At 41.6% G+C, this 24,184-nt stretch overlaps 1 protein-coding gene across 16 annotated transcripts in view; it reads left to right on the top strand.

Annotated features, from left to right (window-relative positions):
* dlg1 (discs, large homolog 1 (Drosophila)) overlaps positions 1–24,184 on the top strand; it is a 170,112-nt gene that overhangs the window by 99,196 nt on the left and 46,732 nt on the right. For 7 of the 16 annotated variants that reach the window (XM_036517316.1, XM_036517189.1, XM_036517226.1 and 4 more), the window contains 4 exons: positions 12,048–12,146; positions 12,583–12,636; positions 20,723–20,773; positions 23,834–23,958. In XM_036517316.1, the coding sequence (XP_036373209.1) occupies positions 12,048–12,146; positions 12,583–12,636; positions 20,723–20,773; positions 23,834–23,958 (329 nt within the window). Of the gene's footprint in view, positions 1–7,219; positions 8,419–12,047; positions 12,147–12,582; positions 12,637–20,722; positions 20,774–23,833; positions 23,959–24,184 lie in introns of those variants that run through there. The other 9 variants (XM_036517307.1, XM_036517259.1, XM_036517252.1 and 6 more) reach the window with 3 other exon arrangements.

The raw sequence follows: 24,184 nt of genomic DNA, 5'->3' as shown, positions 1-24,184 counted from the left end.
GATTGGGATTGGCTGTCTGGGCTCTGCTGCGAAAGCTGTTAGTTTTCCTGAAGGCTTATAGCTTCATACTCATCATAGGAATCCAAGGTGTCCACTCCGATACCACCACCTAATCTGTAAGCACGCACTGTGCAGATAGGCATGCTATTATGGGTGATGGAGATATCCAGTTCCCCCAGCACTTTCACTGAGAGCTTGGCTTCAGCTCTACTCCCCATGGACCTGAGGGACTCTAATCGCAGCCCTTTCCTCTCCTTGGCACAATGCTGGAAGATTGTCAGTTTTTTACAGACTGAAGGTCACGTAGAGGTGATGTTCATGTTCATGTTAAAATGAGCTTGTGGACATTTTGGTAAGGTGAAGGTGCAGCTCTCTGTGGAACAATGGAAGCTGGATGGCCGTTTCACCGGGATTGTTACTAATGCATAAGAACACACTGATGTGCTGTACAGCCTAAGTGGTACCCTTACCACACCTACATTTTACGAAGGTTGAGGTCATTTCTCCCTATGTAAAAATAAACTCACCAGCACCACCACGGCTGGATCATTACTTGTTGGGCCTCACCACAGGTGATGTCTGTCTGGTTCCAAACTGACTATGGTTTACACTCGGACATAGCATAAACTAATATTGCACCAGAGAGTGAAGTAGTTTCAGTTGTACAGCTGTGAGTGAGTGAGTGAGTGAGTGACAAGCACTGGTTGAGGTGGGGCATTTGTTAGCTCTGCTGTTAAACCCTTTAATTTTGTTGCCACTTATTGGGATACCAGTATGTTGCAGATGCCCTCTAGTGGGTGATTTTGTGGGGCAGGGGCCTTTTTCGGCCTTTTGCACCATCAAAGAATCTAATTAGCAAATAGCAGAGGCCCAAATGTACCATCCCCTGGGTGGAGCAGCACACTGTCAGCCACCCAGAAGTTACTGAGATGGGAAATGGTCCCTAATTCCTGTGGCTGCAGCTATGATGCTGGGTGAGCTGTAATTGCCTGGAGACAGAGTATAACCTTGTGTTGTCATGCGGAGAGGCCGCTTACTGCAGCTTCAGCGGTTGCCATAGTGTTGCCGTGGTGATAGTCAAGCAAGGCAGTTTGGTCACGTGATTTGCTTTGTTTATTTATTTTTCCTTATACGTGGGTCTCGGTGTTTCTTGGGAAGGTGGCACTCGCACGAAGGGAGGATTGAATGTGCAGCGTTCACGGCTGAGTGGAGCAGGCGAGGCAGTCAACTGATCAGTGGGCTTCATTACCAAGCCGATTGCCACCATTGTCTTTCTCCTTGTGGGTCCACTGCATTTCCTGGCCACAGACAAAAGAAAATGCTGTATATTGTGTAATTTATTGCACTCCTGGCCACTGCAAGGTCATAGCGGATTAAAATTTCTTCTTTGGCAAAAGGTCTGTAGTGTTGCATCACACGTTCTGCTGAGGGGGAGGGGCTGGGGGAAGCTGTGGGCTTGTGTGGGACGAAGCCTCGGCCCGCTGTGCTCATCACGGCAAGAGTGTGCACTGTTCTCTCTCGGTATGGACAATAAACCTGACAAAGTGAGTGGTTACCTGTACATCAGGAACAGCTACCCATGCCGGCATCATTACTCTGCAGGCCACATTCATCATCTCCTGTGCAGAACATCCTTTCGTCTTATTGGCCACATTACTCAGGCTTGTCCATCATCTCTTCTTTGCTGTTTGTTCAGGGACAGTGAGCTTTGTTGGGATTATTCACCTCTGCACTGTAAGAATTCCATAACAGGCCTGGTATTCTAAATCATGCCAGAAATATCTTGGGGAAAAATGAATGACTGTAGACTAGAAATTCTGAGGAGCAGAATGGTATGCCTCCTATGTAGCAGTAATTTTATGGCATCAGCTGCTGTACCTTGTACAGGACACCGCAGTGGAGTGTCTAAATCATTTCAAAATGCTCTCTGTGATGCTTTCATAAGTTGTCAGAATAAAAACAATATAAGAAGCAGCTTCCAAGTTTTCAGGAGAGGTTATTCAGATTGCACAAAAATGCAAATGAGTGTGCTAATTTATCCAATTTGTTTAATAAAAGTTATTATGTTCATCCCGTCTCCTGCCTCAGGTGCCCCTGTGGAGGTCAGCAGTAAGTCTAAATCACATCACAGAGTGATATCCAAAGACAGGGATTGCTCACAGAGCTGGGTTCAAAAGGCATCCCATCTGAAACAGTTTCATACATATTATAATCCACAGCAGGTAGTAGGGGATGATTTGTAATGGCTGATGAATGTATTTTTTGGAGGGATAGTCAGAGAGAACATGCATCTATGTATGCATTAGTTAAGGAAGAGAGATGAGTCCCGCATACCACTCAAAACCACTGTTTACCCAAGCAGCCTGTAGATGGCAGTGGTGGTATACAGTGCCCAAAGAGAGCAATTCATCTATATCTCTGCTCTGATTTCCAGAATATTGGAATATGGTATATACTGTTGTGATGAATGCTTAACATTAAATGTAGTGATGTTTTAACTTTCCACCAAGGTAGTATTCCTGAAACAACTTGGATGTAGTCCTGATCGTATATGTCCCCTGAAAATGATATGAGGAAATCTACTTGCACTAACGCATGCCTTGTTTAAAAGAGTATTGGAAGATTAGATATGATTCAGATTTAATTACGTTTGGTTTTCTTCAAGGAATACAGATGTGGATACAATATGTGGATTTTGGCAATACATTAAAATACTGTCTTTGTCATTTTATTGTTAATGCTATACACATATGGTAGCCATAAATCCAATTGCACCCATACAATTTTGCATTTTCCTGGTATTGTCTTTACTGCCACAAAAATCTTTTATCTTATAATCGGTTTTGGAGTTTTAATCCTGTGCAAAAACCACTAAGCCTTTTCAACAAGTCTGTACAGCCCACTCTTTATTGATTAGCTTATTCAGGGAGAAATACAAGCCAGAAACGGCTTTCTTCCTAAGTGTAGCTTGAGGCTACATTGCACTACAGCACAGCCAGCTCAACACTGTGTGTGCTTTGAGGGAGGGAGCAGGAGGAAGAGACAGGAGGGGAATGCACTGTGCTTTTTAACAGCACTCTGAAATGAAGATATTAATGTCACCACCCTGTCCTACCTGGTAACAAGCTGTCAGCTCACGTTTTAGACATCCATGTCATATGCTCCTGTCTCTGCAGGTATAAATTATAAAAAATATTGGGTGTCTGTCATTTTTCCATCTGATTAAAATACAGTATGAGAGCATGAGAGTCCAATAACAGTTCCAGTGAAATTTGGGTCATCTGTCAGTTTAGCGTAAGGCTGCGTTTTCACTCAGTCAGATTAAATATCCCAGCTTTATTTTGTGCACGGTAATATTTCTCGTTCATTAGTGTAGTGAGAGCTGCTGAATGGCCAAAACAGAGCTGCAGTGAATAGGGAACGATGGGGCTGTCCAATTGCACCTCTGTCACTCAACACGTGACAAATCTACCTCTGTCTTATATGAAATGAGGTGTTTTTTCATGCATGCACTTTGTTTCCAGGGTTGTAGCCCAGCCAGTAAAAGCGTAATTGCTTGTTTGTCGCAGCAGTTTATTGTGTTACTGTTTACCAGTTATTATCTCATACAGATATTTGTATTGTGGTTTAGAGTTTCCATCACGGACACCCTCCACTGGCATCAGTTGCAAACCTGTGCCTGTTGATGAGGTTTTGTATACCACATTTCTCTGGTTTAAATGTGAACATGCTCCTTTACAGGCATGGCACTTTAAAAATGACACCATATACACAGTCCAGCCACAGTGCTGGAGAAGGACATGTAAATGTATTCAAACCTTAGTATGGTTGTTTTCAAACCATACCTGCTCAGTCTGCTTACTACAATCAATACACCTAGGTGTTCTGTACAGAATTGCTTATGCCTTCATTTAATTTAGCTCCTATAGTTGTCTTGTCAGTTTCCATCAGGGCTATCCATCCTTTTACTCAAACTTCCCATCCATAATTTACAGAAATAATTAGGGGTCGACCGATATGGTTTTTTTTTTTTACCAGGGCCGAGACCAATACCGATTATTAGTAATCAAGGAGACCGATAGCCGATATTTGGAACTGATGTACCATTTTCAGCAAAAATGAAAATCTTGGTGTCAAATTTTAGAATAACTCAAACTCTAACACAAAATTTAGTTGAAATGCCTTTAAGCATATGTTTAGTTAAAATAACTTTTCAACATTATCTTAAAGTAAAAATTGCAGGGAGCTCCCAGCAGCATTTCTTATAAACTTAACTGAAAATTTTAATCAATAAATAAATAAACAAAACAGCTCCCTGGAGAGACTCAATAGTAGCTTACGTTATTATGACCATTGGCTACCTATAACATGTAAAAACACCAACTCATACGGGTGAGTAATGTTACGTTCACAATATGGTAGCTAAAATAAGTTCCAGTTGCACTGGCACAAACGTATAGCTATAGCTACATACATAGACTCTATTATCTTGTTATAGTTGACTGTATGTCACTGCAGCAAAGTACATTATTCTGGCATTTTCAGTGTAACTGAAACTGGGCATGCTTGTCATCATAGAAATAGAACATAAGATTGTGGTGTTTTTGCAACTTCAGCGTAAAGGATTGTGATGTTTATTGCAACTTTGGCAATGTCTGATGCCTCAAAACACAGCTCTGCTCGCTCACCGGAGCTGCTCCAGTCTGCAAATGTGTTCCTCTGTGCCCGTCTGTGGCACAGTAGCCTTCAGTGTTGATAGGCTATTACTCGTAACATATAACCAATCAGATAGTGCTGTGGGCAGGACATTTTTCGAGACCACAGAGTGGTGACTACAGACAGAGAGAGGCGGCTGCATCAAAGCCAGAGTAGCGCATTTTTAAATAAATTTATTTTATTGCCAATCGGATAAAAAAAAAAAAAAAAAACAATTCCGATAATCGTAAAAATGCTGAATATCGGATCCGATAATTAGCTAGGCCGATAATCGGTCGACCCCCTAGAAATGATCAGTCATGTTTGCACCAGAACATGACTGCATCCAGCATATTTCATAAAGCAAAATGTTAAAATTTGGCCTGACATAGATGGCCTTAAATCATTCAAGCTTTTCACCAGCATAAGCCGGTGCTGTCTGTGGAGTATTCCTCTAGCCCTTGTCTGTTTATGCAGCCACCTGCAGTATAACAGAAGCTTTCATTGATAAGCTTTCATTGATAAACTGACAGCTCTTATAAGTCATTTAAAACCACCTAGCCTGAAACCCATTGTGATTCATATAACATGGATGTCTGATTGAAAATGCATTGCAGGAACAATAGGATTAAATTTGTTATTAGGCTTGATGTAGAATCACTGTCTGTCGTAATTTCTTAAATTACATTTGTCCTGTGTTTGGTTTTCTGTTCAGGGTTTTTGTTCGAGCATATCTTTGTTTTGAGGGGGTCCTGTTCAGCTGGTGCTTTAAGGGCTATTAATTCCTCTATCAAACGGACAGTTGCTTTTAATTTGGATTTTTTTTGAGTCGTCCTCTTTGTAGACTTTGTGTTCCTACGCTCCTTTGTGTGGTCCACAAAGAAAGGGTGCAGTGGCCCACAGCATTAGCTCTGTTTGAGCTGCAGAAAGAGAGCATTACTCAGTACTGATGGTAGTGGACAGGACACAGAGGGGTGAACACCGAATTTTCATTCAGAATGTGTTCCCACTTTGTTCGTAGATTAATAAGATCCTTTAATTTATATAATGAAAAAACACTTTGTCAATACATAGCAATTTCCTGTGGCTTGGCCGGTTTAATTAGACATTATGGGAAATGTCCAAACAACAGCAAGGACATTTAGCAGTGGGACATAGGTAGTGTGTAATCACAGTTTTCATATGAATGTGTTTTGGTTAGAGTACTTCACACTTACACATAACACAGAATGTTCTGTTTGAGAAAATGCATAAAAATACCAAAGACATATTTTCTAATTTTCAGTTTTTTTTTTATTTTGTTCTATTTCAATAAAGAACGTCTGTGCTAAAATACAGTGTATAACTTATTGTTGAGCAGTACTGCAGGTAGGACTGGCATTTTGCAGCATGTGCATGTGAGGTCAGTTAATGGTGCTGGCGAAGGAAGCTGCACCACTTTTCCGAACTCTAACCTCCATTGTTTGTGGCGGTCGAAGACTTTGTGTTGTGGAGTTCAAATGCTGGTGTGCGCAAACCTCAGCCGGATGCATGGGCATAGCAGAGTGTGTGCCAGAAAAATTACCTTTCATCTCTTCGTAATATGAAGTTCATAATAGTTCATATAGTCATGACTATCTAAGCCATACTAACTCAAAAGCGGGGTTACTCCCTTTGTTTATGGCATTAATGGGGGATCTCTTCTGCCACCCGAACCTCTCACTGCCCCTCTAACTGTTCCTTCAAGTGTCCAGGAAATCCAAATGGGATTGGTGTTGGATTCGTTTGGCATGACAGTTGACATTTAAACAATGCAATGAAAAATGGTCTGAAGTCCATTTCCAGTCATGGAGATATTCCATTTTCTATATACAGCTTTATGTTAATGTCTTGTAATGGACAGGTGAAAAATGCATTATGATCTGACCGCACGTAGTCATATCTCATTGCCATTGATCAAATGGGCATTGAAGATGTGTCATGTTGTAACATGTAATCAGAACATAGAAAATATAAGATCTTTCTCTGAAGCATAATTGTAAGTGAGACAGGTAGACCTTTTCAGTGTACGCTGAATGGAAGCTGGTTAGCCAGTCAAACTGTATTTGTACAGAACTGATATCTCTGTATCAGGCTAACTGGACTTGCCATACAGATAGTACATTTGAAAAACATCTCTGAATAAATATATGTACATTCAATTCAATCCCCATACTGTCTTATTTTTTATGGCAGAATGACTGTGACAGACATTTGACATATGGACTTAGGTTTGTTGATATAAATATAATTTATATATTGATATAATATATAAATGCCAAAATAACTTTTCTTGCATATTTCTGACATAAGAGCTTATCTTGTTTGCCTTTTGTAAGGGGTCAGGGAATAATTTCTTTTTGGTCTCACCAAGGTTTATCCTGTTTTTGTTTTTTCCCCCTCCCTTCTGGAATAGTGTACTTTAAAGCACCTGGCTACATTTTGATTGTAAAGGTCACTATAACAAATAAAAGGTTATTGATTGATCATTTTACCCATGTTTTGATCCCAGGTGCTATTTTGTTTGGTGTACATTTTCTGTTGATACACATGCTGTCTATTTGTATGCTATGCTTAAAGAAGACACAATCAATGTTATGAAGTCACATTTTGCACAAGCATTGTCAACAAATCTGATGACCATTAATAATAAGGTTGGATCCCCAACCTGGCAGTAAAGCTAATATAACCCTCCAATGGCTTTTAGTGGAGTGGATGTGACATGAGCCACAGCATAGGGCAGTCAGCACTCCTAAAGGGACACAACATGGACTTCACGTGTCAGCGAGCAACTGAAGCACAGAGACTCTCACACAAAACCCCCTGGAGTAAGGCCTTCCACATTCTACTTTTTATCCCTCTGTGATGCTCAGTCACTGATCCTGATTCGCTTGATTCCCTGCATTAATGTATTTAGAAAAAGGAAAAAAAAAAAAAAAAACAAAATCTGATTTGTTGTCATGAATCCCCACACAGCGCAATTAAAAATGTGTGTCTTTATTCTATGTGTGGCTCCTCTTATCAGAATCCGAGCAGTGCATTGATTATTCCTTGGAAAAGACAGTGTGCTGTCATGTGCAGTGCCCATTGGAGCTTGTTAATTGGTGCGAGAGCAAGGGGGGGATGAGACGGAGAGAGAGAGCGACAGAGAGAGCGACAGAGAGGGAGTGAGAGAACCCGTGCAAAACGCAGACAGCGAGAGCGCAGGGGGCTGAAGCCAGAGGATAGGATTGGATTTATCTCTTGTGTGTTTCATCTCTTACCGGGATAAAAAAAAAAAAAAAAAAAAAAAACACATCTAGAACAGGACCGACTCGTCTGTCTTTCTCCTGCCTGGAAACCTGTACAGCAATGACTACTTACTACCACAACCACGAGTACTGCTGCGGGGCTGCAGAGGGCTGTCCGGGGAGCGCGGGCAAGACCGCCAGCCAGCCCAGGACTCAGCCGAGGCTCCCTCACTCTCACTCCCAGTTCGCTCAGCTCCAAAGGCAGCAGCAGCAGCAGCAGCTAAGCCACCAGTCCCTCCAGAGCTCTCACAGGTACTACAGCTCCTGCACCCTGCCCGTCTCCTCAAAAAGCAGAGGGAAGTTCACTAACCTGCGGGACAGTGTCAAAAAGAGCCCCACCAAAAGCACAGCCAAAGTTAACTCCACTAGCGCTTGGTGGTCAGACAGTTCGTGGGCCACCCTTTCTTTCGAAAAGGTACGTTTCTCTGGCTGCACAGGCAAAAAAGAAAAAAACCCGACCGCGGGAGTTCCATGTGGTCCGTGCACCCATGGAGGAAAACATCACAATTACCAGGATTTCCATTTTATTTTAAAGTAGGGGAATGCTGGAAATGTTCAGCTCTCGGTATGGTGATGGATTTCTAATCTGGGGTAAATTTTGGAGAGAGTACTTTTTTTTCCTTTGCTTCATAATGTAAAAATCTAAGTAAAGTGACAGTTGGTCTGTGAGCATTTTGTGTGATTAGCTGGACTATCCAAGCGGATTGATTAGGATTAGAATTAACAAGTCGCTACTTGTCATTGTCAAGCTCATTGCACAACTGTGTGTCTTTTTTAAGAAAACTTCTGTCCATTTGTCTCTGTATTTTCTGTTTGGTCAGTCAGTCAGACTGTAAGAGTCTTTGTACTGATATTTTCATGGCAAAGTTGTTTCTCATGCCACATGTGGTACAGAAACACTTCCAATAGTTAGTGTACCTTTAGGTTGGTATAATGGAGAGATGACTGCAGCTGCATTTTGTTCTGATGGAAAAGCCTGTGGGTTTTTGATAACTTGCTTTGGTCAGCTTTGTTTAATTCATAATGGGTTGTAGCTTTCAGTGAAATTTAATTTTAGTTAGTGATTTAAACATTGATTTCAGCTAAGCTTGCTCTCTGTGTATTTATTTTGAGGTTTGAGTAAAGGCTCCAAGCTGAACTAAACAGAAGGCCTGTGATCAATTAATTTGATCTGTTCTTATTTTAGCTCTGCCATTAAACTGTTCTTTTTTTCTGGCATTCATTTCCCATCCCATCATGGATACCATTTCATAATTATTGCTTTGGTTACTTAACCAGTTTTATTCATTTATCTTTTAAAGATACACTTTACATAGAGATGCAGTTGTGCCTCGTACTCAAGATACATAAATGCAACAGTGTATTTACTCAAATCTGGAGGTGCAAATGTATGCTGGTTAATTAACAGATTGGGCTAATTAAGCCAGTGTATCTTGATTATGGAAAAGTAGCACACACAGGCAGTCCTCTAGGAACCTGATGCACAGGATGTGCATAGATACATGGAGTGGGAGGGCGCCATATTTGTTGATTGCAGTGCATAGAGATATTTGTGCTAGGACATACAGTCGGTGTTGAGGCTGGCCCATTGCTGCCCTCACTAGCAGACTGGCAGAGGGGGACTGACACGTGTCGGTAGATCCGCCTCTCATCCCGGTATTGTGTGCGAGTCCAGACACAATGGTCTTGTCGTGAAACGTGGCACCCAGCGGATGTTCTTTCAGAGATGGGAAATGGCTGTTTAAACACTGGACTTCTCCCGCACCAGGAATCTGCTGATCTCTGCCGGGGCTCACAGACCCTAGTGTGGCCCCTGGGGGAACAAGCCTGACCCCAACCGATCACTGAAAAACTGAAACCGTTGAACATAGTGTGCACAGAATGCCCGCTATTAAGAAAAGAACCAGAGAGGGAGATTGAGAATACTTGGGAATTCTTGTGAAGTCATGTGACTTGGAATGTCTACTTGAGAATGAATACATTTTATATGTATTATTTACAGCTGTGAGTTTTGTGTATGGCTTTTGGTTATTTTCTTCCGATTTAATGTCACCATTCACCTGAAATTTATCATCCATGCCCTTTGCATCCCAACAACTGCATTCTTGTTCCAGTTGTATGCAGTTTCTATGTATTTGTGTGTAGCCCATTTGGAAATACAAAAGAATTTTCTCAGTCTCACAGCACACATTTTGTTTGCAGTTTTGATGTGGTGGGAGAAGATCCGGTCCATTCATATGGGGAACTGATTACACTTATTATAGGTCTCAGACACATCTGTCTGCAAGATGTCTATATATAGTGAGCTCTATGAAGTAGGCATAGCATCAGTGGTTCCTTCCTTCAGGCTGAGTTGCTTTAAAATGTTGCTTTTAGCATGAAACCTCAGTTTAAGTGTAATGTAACAGTTACAGTTCTCGCTTTATTGCACATCTACTCTGAAACCTTGTCCGGGAGTCAGAGCCACTGTAGGGATTTAAATGTTATAACAACAGAGACAACAGTGCAAACAGTGCCTGCTCTTTTGACAAGAGTGCTGAAAGGACGGCTATGAGCGAGCAGAGCTCTGGGAAGGGCTGAGGCCCTGTCCGAGACAAAACAAGGCCCTGCGCAACATTGTAGCTAGTCAAAACAAGGGTGTGAGGATCAAGGCCATCACTCCCTTTGATATTTCATCATAAGTCCTGTTACGACTGTGCTCCGCTGCCCTACACCCCACGCCCCGGAGCTCCAAGCCATATGTCTCCATCCTTGCCCATTCATTTGCTCTCAGCAGCTCCCAGCCCCTGCTCTGAAAAATGCATGATTCCAAGGTCCACTCCACTGCACTTGATGGGGATCTTCAAGGTTCCTCGTGAAGCAGGAGGCTCCACGTACTGGTGCACTGCAGGGGACTCCTCTGTCACTCATTGCTCACAGACTTTAGATCTCAGGCAGGGCAGAGTGTTCACCTCAGAGGCCCCAGCCATATAAATATGGGGTCCAGATTAATATTGCAAATGCGTGCTGCCCGCACCCCTCCAACGGGCCGCTCTCATTTCTAAAAGGTTTATGTTTCTGTTGCATAACTTGCACCTGTCTTTGTTTTTTTTTTTTTTAATGGTTGATGTCATTATGACGATGCACTATACTTAGACCACTTACACGTAAACCACTTTCAATGAATTCCAAGCATTCAGGGAATGAACACTGAAAAGAACATTCTATACTCATTTTGCCGTCACATATAGAGTAGGTACAGTATGTCTGTGGGACCATGGTAGCTATATTTTAATGATCTCTCATGTTGTTACACATAAATGTATATGCATGTTAAATGCCTCTTTTGAACATTTCCTGAATTGCATTAACAACTTTTTCAAGTATTAGTCACAACACAGCGATAGAATTACAACACAAAACACATGTACATAAAACTGCACCTACTGTCACTGAGTTCCTGAAGGAATGGTAACCCTGCTGAATATTTGAATGTGAAAATCAAGAGATTTGGAGCACTAAATGCCTTCACGGTAGGGAACCCAGTTTATTTTAATATTCTTCAAAACTAAGTATGTTTAAGCAGATTTCCATATTTCTCCCAATAGATAAACAAACACACCAGTAAGCGTATAGCAAATCCCTTGTGAGAATCAGTGCCTCTCAGAAGGTTAAACAAATTAATTCTGTAGCTATTATCTCATATTTTTATGCATTGTTTGATAGCGCTGCACAGCATGTAGATGATTTCAGTCTGAGTGACTCTCCCTACACTCTCCTCTATCAGGCCTTCACTGTGCCCCCTCCTCCCCCCACACAGCCACTGCCACACCCACCGATAATCTGCATACACATTAGAGAGCTATTGACGTTTGCCAGCCTGGTCTTCCTGTCATACTGGGATTTTCGGTCTGTCACAACAGCCTGGTCACATTTCTCCCCGTCATTGGCTGTCCCTTCACCTCCCACCCACCGCCACGTGTCGTGACTGTGTTTCATGAACGTCATCTGCGCTGCCGTGTTTGTGTTGTGTGTCCTGACCTTTGACCCCATGCTATTGTTTAGCAGACAGATGCTGTTCCTCCCTCCGCTCCCATAATCCCTGTGATCCCTATCTCGCCAGTCCCGGCCGAGACCACTCTCATCTCTGCACCCACGTCACAGGTCCTTTTTTTTCCTCTCTCTGTTGGTCTTTTATTTATTTTTATCCCTCCCATTTCACTGCTGTTTTGGTCGAGTTACTGAGATTATAGGGGGGGAAAGCATCGCTGTTCATGTGCATGTTTTTCTTGACGAAAAAAACGTGTGCAGAGGTGAAGCAGGGTGACCCAGACGGAGGATTTAATATGACTCATTGGCAGATGCTTCACCATTGCACGTTCTCAAGTATGGTATGCTGAGTATAAACGCATTCTGCCATCTTAACCTTATGCGGATGCAAGTGCTATTTTGTATTGAAACATGCATAGAGTAAGTGAATGTCTTTTGCCATTTCTCTGTTTTATATATGAAGTACTTGTTTGTGTCAAGCACTCAGCTGAAAAAGTTTGGGTTATGCACAATAGTGTTCAATACTAACTTTTATTTCCTCTTTCTCAAGGCAAATCCACCACCTGTCGTGGTGAACACAGACAGCTTGGACACGCCTCCATATGTAAGTCTATCTCTTTTATTGCATTTTGTGTTTGTAGCACGTTTTTATGTGCTGTTCCAATTATTTACTCTTTAATTAGTTAATTAATTACTGTTTTTTTTTTAATATGTTGAACAAAACAAAAAAAATCTTAATCATATGAAATGATTCAAACAAAAGGTTTTGTTAAAGCTAAAAAAATGTTTTTTTTTAAATGCAGAGGATGTTTTGTCTGACTGAGCTCAGAAAACACTAACGGATAACACAATTTAAGCATGATGTTTGGAGACAGATTTCTGAATCCACTGGCCTCTGTATTCAGCTTTTTGCAAAGGATGCGGCCAAAGGCCAACTTTCTGTAATAAATATGTTGTGTTAAAGGGTGTTGGTGTAAATCTTCGGTTTGTTGTTCGGTGCATTCAGTGTGTTCACCTTTTGCCACTGAGGCCATTAGTCAGCGAATGCAGCATGCGGGGTCTGCCGACAGGATTGCAGTGAGCGGCCTGTGGAAAAGTGCATTTACCTCAGGCCATTCGGCGCAGCGTTGAGTGACTTCCTCTCCCATCTCAGAGCCTTGACAGCACCCTGCTGGGGAGGAGACTGTCGCAGCAGGGCTCTCCGTCTCCACATTAGTGTGATTTACAGCCCGTGTGCCGCCGCTGTGTTCTTCGTGAGTCAGCCTCTGAGGGGCAGACGGAGGGACTGAAACTGGCGCTGGCTGTGTATGTGCATATGCGCGTGTGCACCCCCATGTTTATGTCTCTGTTTATTGTGACAGCAGGTAGCTCTGGCAGCAGTGGAGCTGACCATGGTTCTGAAAGGAGGGAATGCGAGCTCCACTGTCCAGCTGTTCTGACTCTCCCCTGAGCTGCGTATTTAACTCTGTGTGTAATGTGCCAGGGCTCAGCCCAGCCCCTGTAAATAAAGCAAGGCTGTGTAGTAAGCAGCAGGAAGTTCACAGCCATGCATTATGGATGTTGACAGCCATGGAGGATGGGGGCATCATGGTCGTGCACCAGTAGTTGGGGACATCATCCCATTTCTGATTTTTTGGTCCTGGGCTTATTGGGGTTCCTGAGGACTCCTCTCAGACTATGCCACAGCACTGTCTGTTCTGACAGTCACTTCCTATCACTCACTTGCCACATTGAAATATTAGTTGTGGTGCAGAGGCTCCTTGGCGAAGATGTAGGTCATTAGTGCTTTCTGAAATTCACAGGCTCTCTTCTATACTTCTATAGCTCTGTCAAAGAGTAGAGCTTCATATAATTAATTTGGTTAAGCCAGTTCATGAGTGTGAGCTTTGTCATTGATAATCATTAGACCTGGGAAATGTAGCTCATAATATTCTTATATTTTATTCACATTTGCAGAATGTTAGAGATGACCACTTGATTGTTTTTTATACAGCAATAAAAAAAATCCAGGAGTTTTGTTTCGCCCAGATACCCTAACAGGTTAAACGTTGTCTTCAGTACGATATTATTGTTATAGAAGAGAAGTACCATGAAACCAAGGTGGTTTGAAATGATGTTAACCCAAGAGTTAATTGTTCAGTGAAACCTGAGGGTATAGTGAGCTTGCTTACAAAATAAGCACATAATTGAATATTTGTTCCATGGAATCACCACTGCCAGACTACACCAGAGCACATGTTGAGCACAGTGGCTTGCAGTTTGAATAAGTCATTTGCCCAAACCTTGCAATAGCCATGATCTTGGAGAGTTTTGCATTTGTCCTACTCAAAATACTATTGTTTCTTCTTCTCAATAGGAGGCTCCAGTTTTTGTCTCATAACCTTATAGGCAAGGTCATTTCACCCAGTTGTGTACACTAACTGTTTTAAGCCAATATCCGAGATACACATCCATGACACCTTGCGGCCTCAACTGTTGCCCGTGTCGATGGTCAAGCAGTCTTTTGTACAAGAAAGTATATTTCTTGGGTCACAGCAAGATACTCCATCTCCTCATCAGCTCAGAATCTAATAATCCCTCTCAAGCCAGAAGGCCTACTGTGCCTACTTCTGTCATGCTTCACCAACAGAGCAGGCGGTGGCAAGTCACCACCGAGATTTTCATCGGTTAACAGCACCCCACCCACCCCGTTCTGGAGTGTGTGGACCATACGCACAAATGTTGTAAGAGAACAGAGCTACTGCCATGCTGTTATTATGTCTCTGCATCACTTTTAGGCGACTCCGTATTGATTTATCAAGTGTGTTTTGGCTTCTGGTGTCAAGCTTTCTGTTTACATGTACAGTTGCTTTTTAATGTATTTGATTGGTTTTGTACCAAACTGCAAATCACTTATAGACCTTAATTTAATTTAAAATGCATTTGGAACAGCTGCACAATCTGGATCACAATTGTAGCATGGAAACATTACCTGCTGTCAGTATAATTTGGCTTTCTCTGGGGGATTATTGCTCTGCTACCAAATGCAAATGTACACAGAAGCAGCCATGCAAACAAAATGGTCTCAAAGCTTTTGTAACTGCTTTTTCCATTTATACATGATCATAATAACGATTGTGTTCTAACCGAAAAAAGTGTCATTGACAGTAACATTGGTCTTTTATAGCTCTCCATCTTGAAGGAGGGAGAGTGCTTTTGTCAAGGTAGTTATGTAGAACTAGTTATGCTGCACACAGTGTTTTCATGAAGGCTATGTAATGCAATTTATGAAGTGTTCATACTTGCTTACACTATGTGACAACTGACCGTCAACTATGAACTGTCATAGTTTTCTCTGTGAAGATGGATCAGTTTTAATAACCTGGTAGGGGGGTCTCATGAATGCTAAGAAACGACATGTACATGTACTGTAAAGATTTTGTGTAAGATACATGACAGTTGGCAGCTGTAAAGCAGATTTAACGCAAATGCCTTTCTAGGTAAAACATTGCTTTAATATTACCTAAGAATGTAATGACATTTGATTATGAGTATAGTGCTGCCTTTGAGAGTTGTTGAGTAGCATCCGAATATTGTCTCCTGTTATGAAGCTCCCTCTATGGTCCCCATGGTCATATATCTTGTGCGACTTGTCTGAATGGGAAGTGCATAGGCACTCAAATGGAAAATGGTGTCATTTATCACTTTACCATTTGTTTCTCAGCTTCCGCTTTCAGTTTTTACTCCATTAGCATCAAAATCCTGTTTACCCCACATGCAATATGAAATGGGCAGAGGAAATCAGCAAAGGAAATTTTTCACTTGTATTGAGTCATACATGACTTCCTCTCAGAAGTGTTCATCCAACCCTACTGTACATTGTATGATTGCAGTTGACTTTGCAAATGTTTGCAAAACCATTACATCTATCAAAGGAGAAAGTTTGGTGTATGTTTTGTCACAGTTACTTTTCTACTCCAGAATACAAGACCTATCTGGAAGTGAGAATTTTCCTTATGAAGGTTTATCAATGTTTAATGTAACTATAACCCTCATTGATTATGACGTCATTGCATGTACTGTTTTTTTGAAGCACAAGCATTTTAAAGTATGCTCAGCTGAACAACACTGCAGGCAAGAGGTGGCTGAACAAACCACTAAACCTGCACTTTGTGTATGTAGTAGCTTTAATATTTACGTAAAGCAGTGAAAACTACAGAGCACAAATTACATACAAATATTTTGGAAACAGTTTAGAAAAGAGCAAAGGTTACAAAGTCAGCGTTAGAAGGTTCTGCTGTGGTGTTTTTCATCAATAATATGATTGAAAATGGGTGGGTTCCATTCATTTATTAAACTGTATGAAATAAGTCTGCAGTAATTGCTATTTCCATACCTCACCATGGTAAACTGCATAACAGTTTGTCAAAGGCCTGAAATTGCTGTATAAACAGCAGATATTATCTTTGTCTATCTTGTTTAAAGCCCACTCTGATCTTAACTGTTACTAAACATACCCCCCAATCCCGTGCAGAATCAGTTTTAGTTGTAAATTGTTTTGCTTTTTTTAGAGAAAGTGTCAGATTCAAACACATCAAATTGTATTGATGCAGGAGGCTGTGCAGTTGATTTTAATGGCAGTGGAGATCTATGATGGTGAGCCGTCTCCTCCATTAGGAGGATATGTGGTTCTTGGCTCTGCTGCGGTGCTGCAAATTGTGAAAGACTTTGTGAGAGCTGCAGGGGAAAGAAAGACCTGTATTTCTGTCCCCTCTCTGGATACTCAAAACAATACTACATTTTAGTACCCATTTACCTCTAGAACCAGGACACACGCAGAAATGCTAATGGATGGAAGTCCAAGATCGCCATAATCACAGCTCTAGTGATCTTTTCCAGTTTTGCATAACGCCCTTTGGATTGAGAAAATGGCCCTTGTCTGTATACTGTTCTAACAATGTATACATCTAGCACAGGGCCTTAACCAACAGTGACAGATGCTGAGCTCCTCCCTCTGGAAGAGGGAGTATGCCATTGACTGAGAACTGTTATTGAGCAGTGTTATTATTATTGCACCCCCCCCCCCCCCTTCTGTCAGCCCCGACCCCTATGAGCAGACAGAACTGCCTTCAGAGAGCAATTACTATAGTAAATAGCATGTGGTGTGTCAAAGAAGGTAGTATTCAGTGGCATTAAAGGATTTTTTTTTTTTTTTTGCAAGCTCTCAGGATCACGTAAAATAGCCTAACAATGGAAGAGGACCTGTACACTGGCTGTGCATGCTGATGGTAGGGTTTATTTTTTGTTTAGGGTGAAGTACTCTATGTGCAAAAGCATGTGTTCAGCTTTAAATATGTTTCTGTTATTTCCCCTAAACATGAAGCTAGCTGTTGGCAAAATGTATTAATGTTCACATTTCATGTGAAGTGGAAAATTCAGTAAATTCTCAAGTATGTTCCTGATTTCCTCAACCAGAAGCACTCAGTGGTTCATAATCTTTCAGACTGAAGAGTTATTTTTATGTGTATGTTGATTGCTCATCGAGGGAGAACCTGAAATCCATGCTTTCTGTCAGCCCCAGTGGATGCAGTATGTGAGTGCTGGAACCGAAGCAGGATCATTTGCCACAGATATGTTCACATTTGGTGGATCTTGTTATTTTTGACTTCTCAGGCTTCAAATGCAAATAGAAAGGTTAGTGATATAATGTCCTGAAAGTGAATTTAGAGAGCAGCTGATGGAGAGAGAGAGAGAGAGAGAGAGAGAGAGAGAGAGAGAGAGAGAGAGAGAGAGAGAGAGAGAGAGAGAGAGAGAGAGAGAGAGAGAGAGAGAGAGAGAGAAAGAAAGGAGTGTGTGTGTGTGTGTTGGTGTGCGTGCGTGTGCGCGCGTGCGTGTGTATGTTGGGGGGTGTCTGGGGAGATAGGGTCATTGGTATTGGAGAAGACGATGCACATTGCAACATTCTCTTACTGCTGCTTCTCTTTCTCACATATGTTTGTGCAGTGCAGTGCATTTGTTTTCTTAGCAAAGCTAGAAAAGGATTACGCTAGATCGATTATTTCTTTTTGTTTATAAATTCAATTTAATGACTAGAGTGATTAAATTCAGTTCAGTTGTATTAAAGATAAAGATCATGGTGTCAAATGTGTGCTGTCGAGTTAATACACCTGAACTCCACATTTTAGTGTGGTTCTCACAAAGTGATCAATAAATTCTTGTTCAATTGGAGCTTGAAAAAAGTCAATAGGACTCCAAGGGAAAGAGGTTGGCTCAGATGAGCTAGAATTTATCAGTCATTTTGTCAAACCCACACTATGTGGAGGTAAGGCTAATTGTGTGGTTTAGGTTGCACTTTTGAGGACTAGTCTATGGTTAAAAAGACTAGAATCTCAAATAAGTAGACTGCATAATTTGTTAATTTGGACTTCCTGTACAACAAAGTACCTGCTGGATGATAAGGCTTCACTTGAGGTTAATGGCAAGATTTTTACCACAAAAATGTGAACTGTGTATTTCTTTATAAACATTCCTTACAGTTGTGAGAGTGATTTGTGTTTTCAAAACAAATAGTGAGGTGCTTGAAAGCTTATGTATACAGGAAATTACAGTGACTAGAGAGCATGGGCGTCAGTTTGTTTTGAAAAGTGCTGGGGACAACGACGGGTTCGACGGGTTTACACCTTTTTAAAGTGGTGGGGATGAAATGGGCCACGACAAAAAGTGGTGGGGACGAAATTGGCCCCGACAAAAAGTGGTGGGGGCATGTCCCCAGAGTAAATGACGCCTACGCTAGAGAGGTGATTTTGACTCTGGTAACAGTGTCAGAGCAGTGAGAGGCGAACAGGGAGACAGACATTTTATCCCAGATCTGAAAATGGCTATCGCATCTAATCCCTCAGAGATTGTAGCCTTTAGTCTCATATGAAGAAAGCATTAGTGCATCAAACAATCCTGTTGCTGCACCAAACCTCCAGGACAAGATTTCAAGACAGTGCATGTTAACGCAGCTTGTGATACCCTGCTGCGCTGCGTGCACAGCCACAGGGCAGTGCTGTTCCACTGCTCATATCCGCACTCTGGTTTGCTACCTTTTGAAACAGCACTTCTCCGTGAAACACCACCACAACACAACTTCCTATCAGAGCTCTTAAATATATTTGTGATGTGGCTTTGTTAATATAGTAGAGGCTGAAAAATAGGCTGGTTCATATTCAGAATAGAGATTCAGTGAAAAAATAATTTGTATAGGAAAAAACACTTAAATACTGTTGTGGGGGTTTAATTCTGTATTAGTGGCAGATGGTTAGTTTGTCTCATCATTACAGTTGTTGCTTGTAGTTATTCAAGTAAAATTATATTTAGATCTTTTGTTGTGCAGCACTTCCTAATTTTACTGCAGTAAATAACAGAATTTAATTGTTCAATTCTCTGCTTTAGGTTTTTTCAAGTTTCCGCTGGCACATCAAAAGACCCAATTACACTGACTGGAATTGCTGGTTGAAAGTAACTGTTTCATGCCTCTTATTGAAGCTGCAGGATCCATTCTCAGCATTGTTGATTAGTTAGCCTGATGTAGGTCATTAGGACATAAGATACTTGACGCAGGGCCCTGTTGTTTGTTTGCAGAAAGGCATCCTTTCATCTTTTTCCAGATTGCCTCTTTGCTCAGATATTATCTTTAAGTCCCATACTCAGCATTTTTTATTTTTGTTTGAATATTTGGTGCTTTGAATATTTACTTTTAACAAGCAGTGTATTTTCCTTACTTTTTTGTGGGCTGTATGCATAAGGATGCACAGCTGGGGGTGTTTCTCTGAATCTCCAAAATGTGTCCTCCTGTAGAACCGTGCACCTCCACCTCCAGAGGGAAAAAGTGGGCTGTTTGTATGGCAAGTCACTCTGGATAAGAGCTCCTGCCAAATGAATATGCAAATGAAACGGGAAAGATTGAGAAGTGTCACTGTATTGTGTAGCAGCTTGCCTTGTCATCTGATACAACCGAAAATAGAATATTAAATATCTTAGAAGAATGGTGGTCACTGTAAATTTGGCATTGAATGCTGCAATTGCCAGTAACACTAATGTTAAGAGGAGGTTCATTTGGTGAGAGGTGGTTGATGTCAGAAGACACCATACTTCCTTTGGAGCTCTGTGGCCAGTGTGTTATGGAGAACACTGCGTTAAGCCCAGTGGAGACCAAGCTGTGGACACAATCAATGCATTAACCTCCACTGCAGCTTCTGAACAAAGTGGTCACTGTCCCGGGACTGGTTAAAACAGCCCGAAGAGAATTTCACCTGCTGTAATTCACCTGCTGATCCACTTTCAGCAAAACCTCAGGTGTGTCTGAGTTGTGTGCAATCTAAAGTGTGTGTGAGGTGTGAGATGCAGTGCAGCATCTTACCCGAGTGCAGGTAGATGGGAATGTCCTTTATATGCTCCTCCTAAAACCCTCAAATTTGATCTGAGTGACATCGCTGCATCACAGTATCATGCTGTGGTAACACTATAACATCACCCTACTTCACTGAGGAAACTCGGGTGTCAAGGAGAGAAGTGCTACTTGCTGCAGTGGGTTCTGTGCTGTTATCAATGTGGTCAACTTGTGAGGGAAGATGTTCTTGAAGGACAAAGTCCTTGGTGGTGTTTAAAACCTGTTTAAAACATACTGTATCCCGCTTGTTGCTAATGTGTCATCTTGAACCTTTCAGGTAAATGGAACAGAAGCCGATTATGAATATGAGGAAATCACACTTGAACGGGTAAGATGGCCGTTTCTTTATTGATTTACTGTATTTCTTATTTTAAATGTGGCAATGTTTTTAGTCTATGCAATATTCAATTCAGAGGGCTCTCACAGACAAACACAGCTTCAAACAACTGTCTATCAAGAGCTAAAGAGCACCAGGAGTTGTCTTTATGACAATCAGTACTTTGCCTTACTGTTATTACTAACATATGAAAAAGGTAGCAAGTGAAAATAAAACCTTCAATAGATATTAACATTGATGTACAAAATACGCACCGGATGACTGATAAATTTTTATTCAGTTGAACCAACCTCTTTTCCTTCATGTATTTTTTCCAGACCTATTGACTTTTTTCAGGCTCCAATTAGATGAGATATGATAAGTGATATCAGTCAGATAAAGTAATGATTGTTATGTAGAGGACAGGCTGAGGTGCTCTTGAAAGTGTTCGATTAGGGAACCGTGCCTCATAATTGAAGTGTCACCTTGCATTAGCTTTCTCCACGCACAAGGAGAGGGAGAGGGCTGTGGGTGACGTGCAGGTTAGTCTCTGTCAGCACAGTGCAGGCATACACTTAGGAAGCACAGAAAAGTGTGAGAGAGATTTCTTGGCATTCTCGTGTGGGAGCTGTCAATAGGCCACGCTCAGCAGGGCTCTGGGACCTGGACATAATGACATTCTTGGCCGACTAGTATTGTACTGTGTGCAGAGAGTCTGCCATTACAATCCATGAGTGATCTGCATAACTCGCAATAAATGAAATCCTTTACTCAGTTATACAAAATATAGCCGCGGAAGCTGCAAGGGGGACATACTTCAAATTCACCCAATAGCAACACGGTTTCTCAGGGGAGTGTATTTTTTTTCATTGGGACACTGCTTTCTTTTTATTACCAACTTAATTAACATTACATTTACATTTACTCATTTGGCAGCAACTTACAAGTGATGCAGAGTACAACACAAGCAAAAGTCATACAAGGAGTCACAGTTTTAGAAGGGCTGCATGACCAAGTTTCAATAGTTGGCCAGACAAGGTAAAAGATAGCTGGTAGAGACACAAGTACATTAAACCATTAAAATTCTTTTTTAAAATATGTACTCTAAAAGTTGTAACTGTGTTGAATTTTAGTTTACAGAATCAAGGCATGAACAGCTCTTAGTCTTATTTTTTATGTTTTGAGCTTGACTACAGATCTTTCAGAGTGTTATGGAATAACAATCATATGAGGCTTTCATCTACAATAATATAAATTAAAAAAGCCTTTTACTCCCCAGAGAAATATTAGCCAGTTACTATCACGGTGTCTACTGGTTTCCCCATCCTCGAGAGATTTTTTAATTTCCTTTCTCTTTCTGCTTGGTGGAGATGAATTCAGGCAATGTTAGTTCTTTTTTTACTCTTGATGTACAGAATTTGCTATAGTTGACTACAGCTGGTACATGCATAGTCAGAAAATATAGTTTTTTAAAATCAATGCAGTTTTTTGGCTGTAGCAAATTCAGCAGTCCCTTTGAGCTGAGCCTCCCTGCTGAATAAGATAGGAAGGGATTTGGTCCTCTTTGATGAATATTGAACATATTGAAAGAGAGTGAAGGGCTGAGTCTGGGCGCTTTTCAGTTTTACCGCATTGCTGTATTCCACAAGCCACAAAAGATAATGCATCTAACCCCATTTTACAGTACTGCATTTCCCAGCGCACTGCAGACATGGAAGCTGCAAAAAGTGTTCATCGTAGATAGCCTCACATTAATTCTGAAGTTTATTTCTATTGCTTAAAAAGGAGATGTGGCGCAGTCAGTTTCGGCAGTGTGTTTGCGGTATTTCCCTTAAAAAGAAAATGAGTGAAACGCTGTTTCTTGATGGTCGGCACAGTCATAGATATATGTGAGATGCAGGCCTCCAAAAATGTTTGCCGCAATTTGCTCGTGTGGTCTGTACCAGGACGACCCATGGGAAACCTGCCAAGCTGCAAATTAACAAAAATGTATCAGGGCTTCTCCCCTTTTTTACATCCAGCCGGAGTATAATGCAATGTCTGGTATTATATAAGCTGCTGTTTGTCTGCGAAAGCGCCTGTGGGTGTCTTCTCTTTTCTGCTGTGACCTCATTCAGCTGTGCACTCCCCAGTGAACATTGTCAACTTTGCATTAATAAACAATGCTCCTCTCCTGGCCTCAGCGTGGCCTGCCCCCAACCACACAGACCCCGTCTCACGAGAAGAGCACATCCTAATGGTGTTTCACTGCACTCACCATGCTCTTACTGCCACTTAAGCTGGGAGTGCAGAGTGTGCTGGCTTGTTATATGTGTGATTAATAGGTTAATTTGGGGAGAGGGGGGCAATCACATACATGCTCTTTGCAGCACTTTAAGTACTCCATTTGGGAACCAGAACATATTTTTTTAATCAGTAAATCTCCTGTGTGTGCGTGCAGTGTGATACAGTATGGCACTAATAGTGTGGTGCATTTTTTTTTTTTTAGCTGTAGGTGATTGCCTAGAGCCACATGCCTGTCTTAATAAGACATCTTAGAAGTGTACTTTATTTAATCCAGGAGCAAATTCAAAGGTACAATTTACCCACATTTCAGCTTACTGAGGCTTTTCTTAGAGCTAAGAGCAATCTTTTGACTGTAGAAGGGTGTCAACATTGAGTTTGGGTTTGGAGTTTAGTAGGATGTCCCCTTAACCAGGGAAGCGGGAAGGTTAAGCATTCTTTGATCAGGGACTGCGCTGAAATTGTCAATTGCATTAACATGGATTTCTAGTACCAGTTCCAGCTTATCCAAGCGGTGGAATCGTCCTTAGTCGTAGGTCTGAGCTGGAATTCATTACAGTCTCTCTCTCCCTCTCTCTCTCTCTCTCTCTCTCTCTCTCTCTCTCTCCCTCTCTCTCTCTCTCTCTCTCTCTCTCTCTCTCTCTCTCTCTCTCTTTCTCTCTCTCGTAGTTAGTTTAACTGCATGCATTCTGTTGCTTTGTTCAGTTCAGACGGTTAATGTCAATTGCTATTGCCTGCAAAGGCTCTTGGTGTTGATGTTTTTAATTCCTTCCTCCTGTTGGCTCCCAGGGAAATTCAGGCCTGGGTTTCAGCATTGCAGGCGGTACAGATAACCCCCATATCGGCGAGGACCCCAGCATCTTCATCACTAAAATCATCACAGGGGGTGCAGCTGCTCAGGACGGCCGGCTCCGGTGAGGGTCAATGTTCCCACAGATAGGATCACTCTGAACCTCACACATCAGCCTGACATGTTTAGTAACAATTAGATACATTGCACCAGTTTTAGAGTGGCCTCCCCTAAATGGTCAATGCAGGGACTGTCTAATATCCTTTTCAAGCTGGGTTCAGCTGATTTAATATTTTTAAACATTTATGAGTAAAGTCTAGGTGTCTCAATATACAAAATGATTCCAGGAT

Source organism: Megalops cyprinoides, chromosome 2 (genome assembly GCF_013368585.1).
Source record: "Megalops cyprinoides isolate fMegCyp1 chromosome 2, fMegCyp1.pri, whole genome shotgun sequence".
NCBI classification, from domain to species: domain Eukaryota; kingdom Metazoa; phylum Chordata; class Actinopteri; order Elopiformes; family Megalopidae; genus Megalops; species Megalops cyprinoides.
This window is presented reverse-complemented; position numbering and strand designations above follow the sequence as displayed.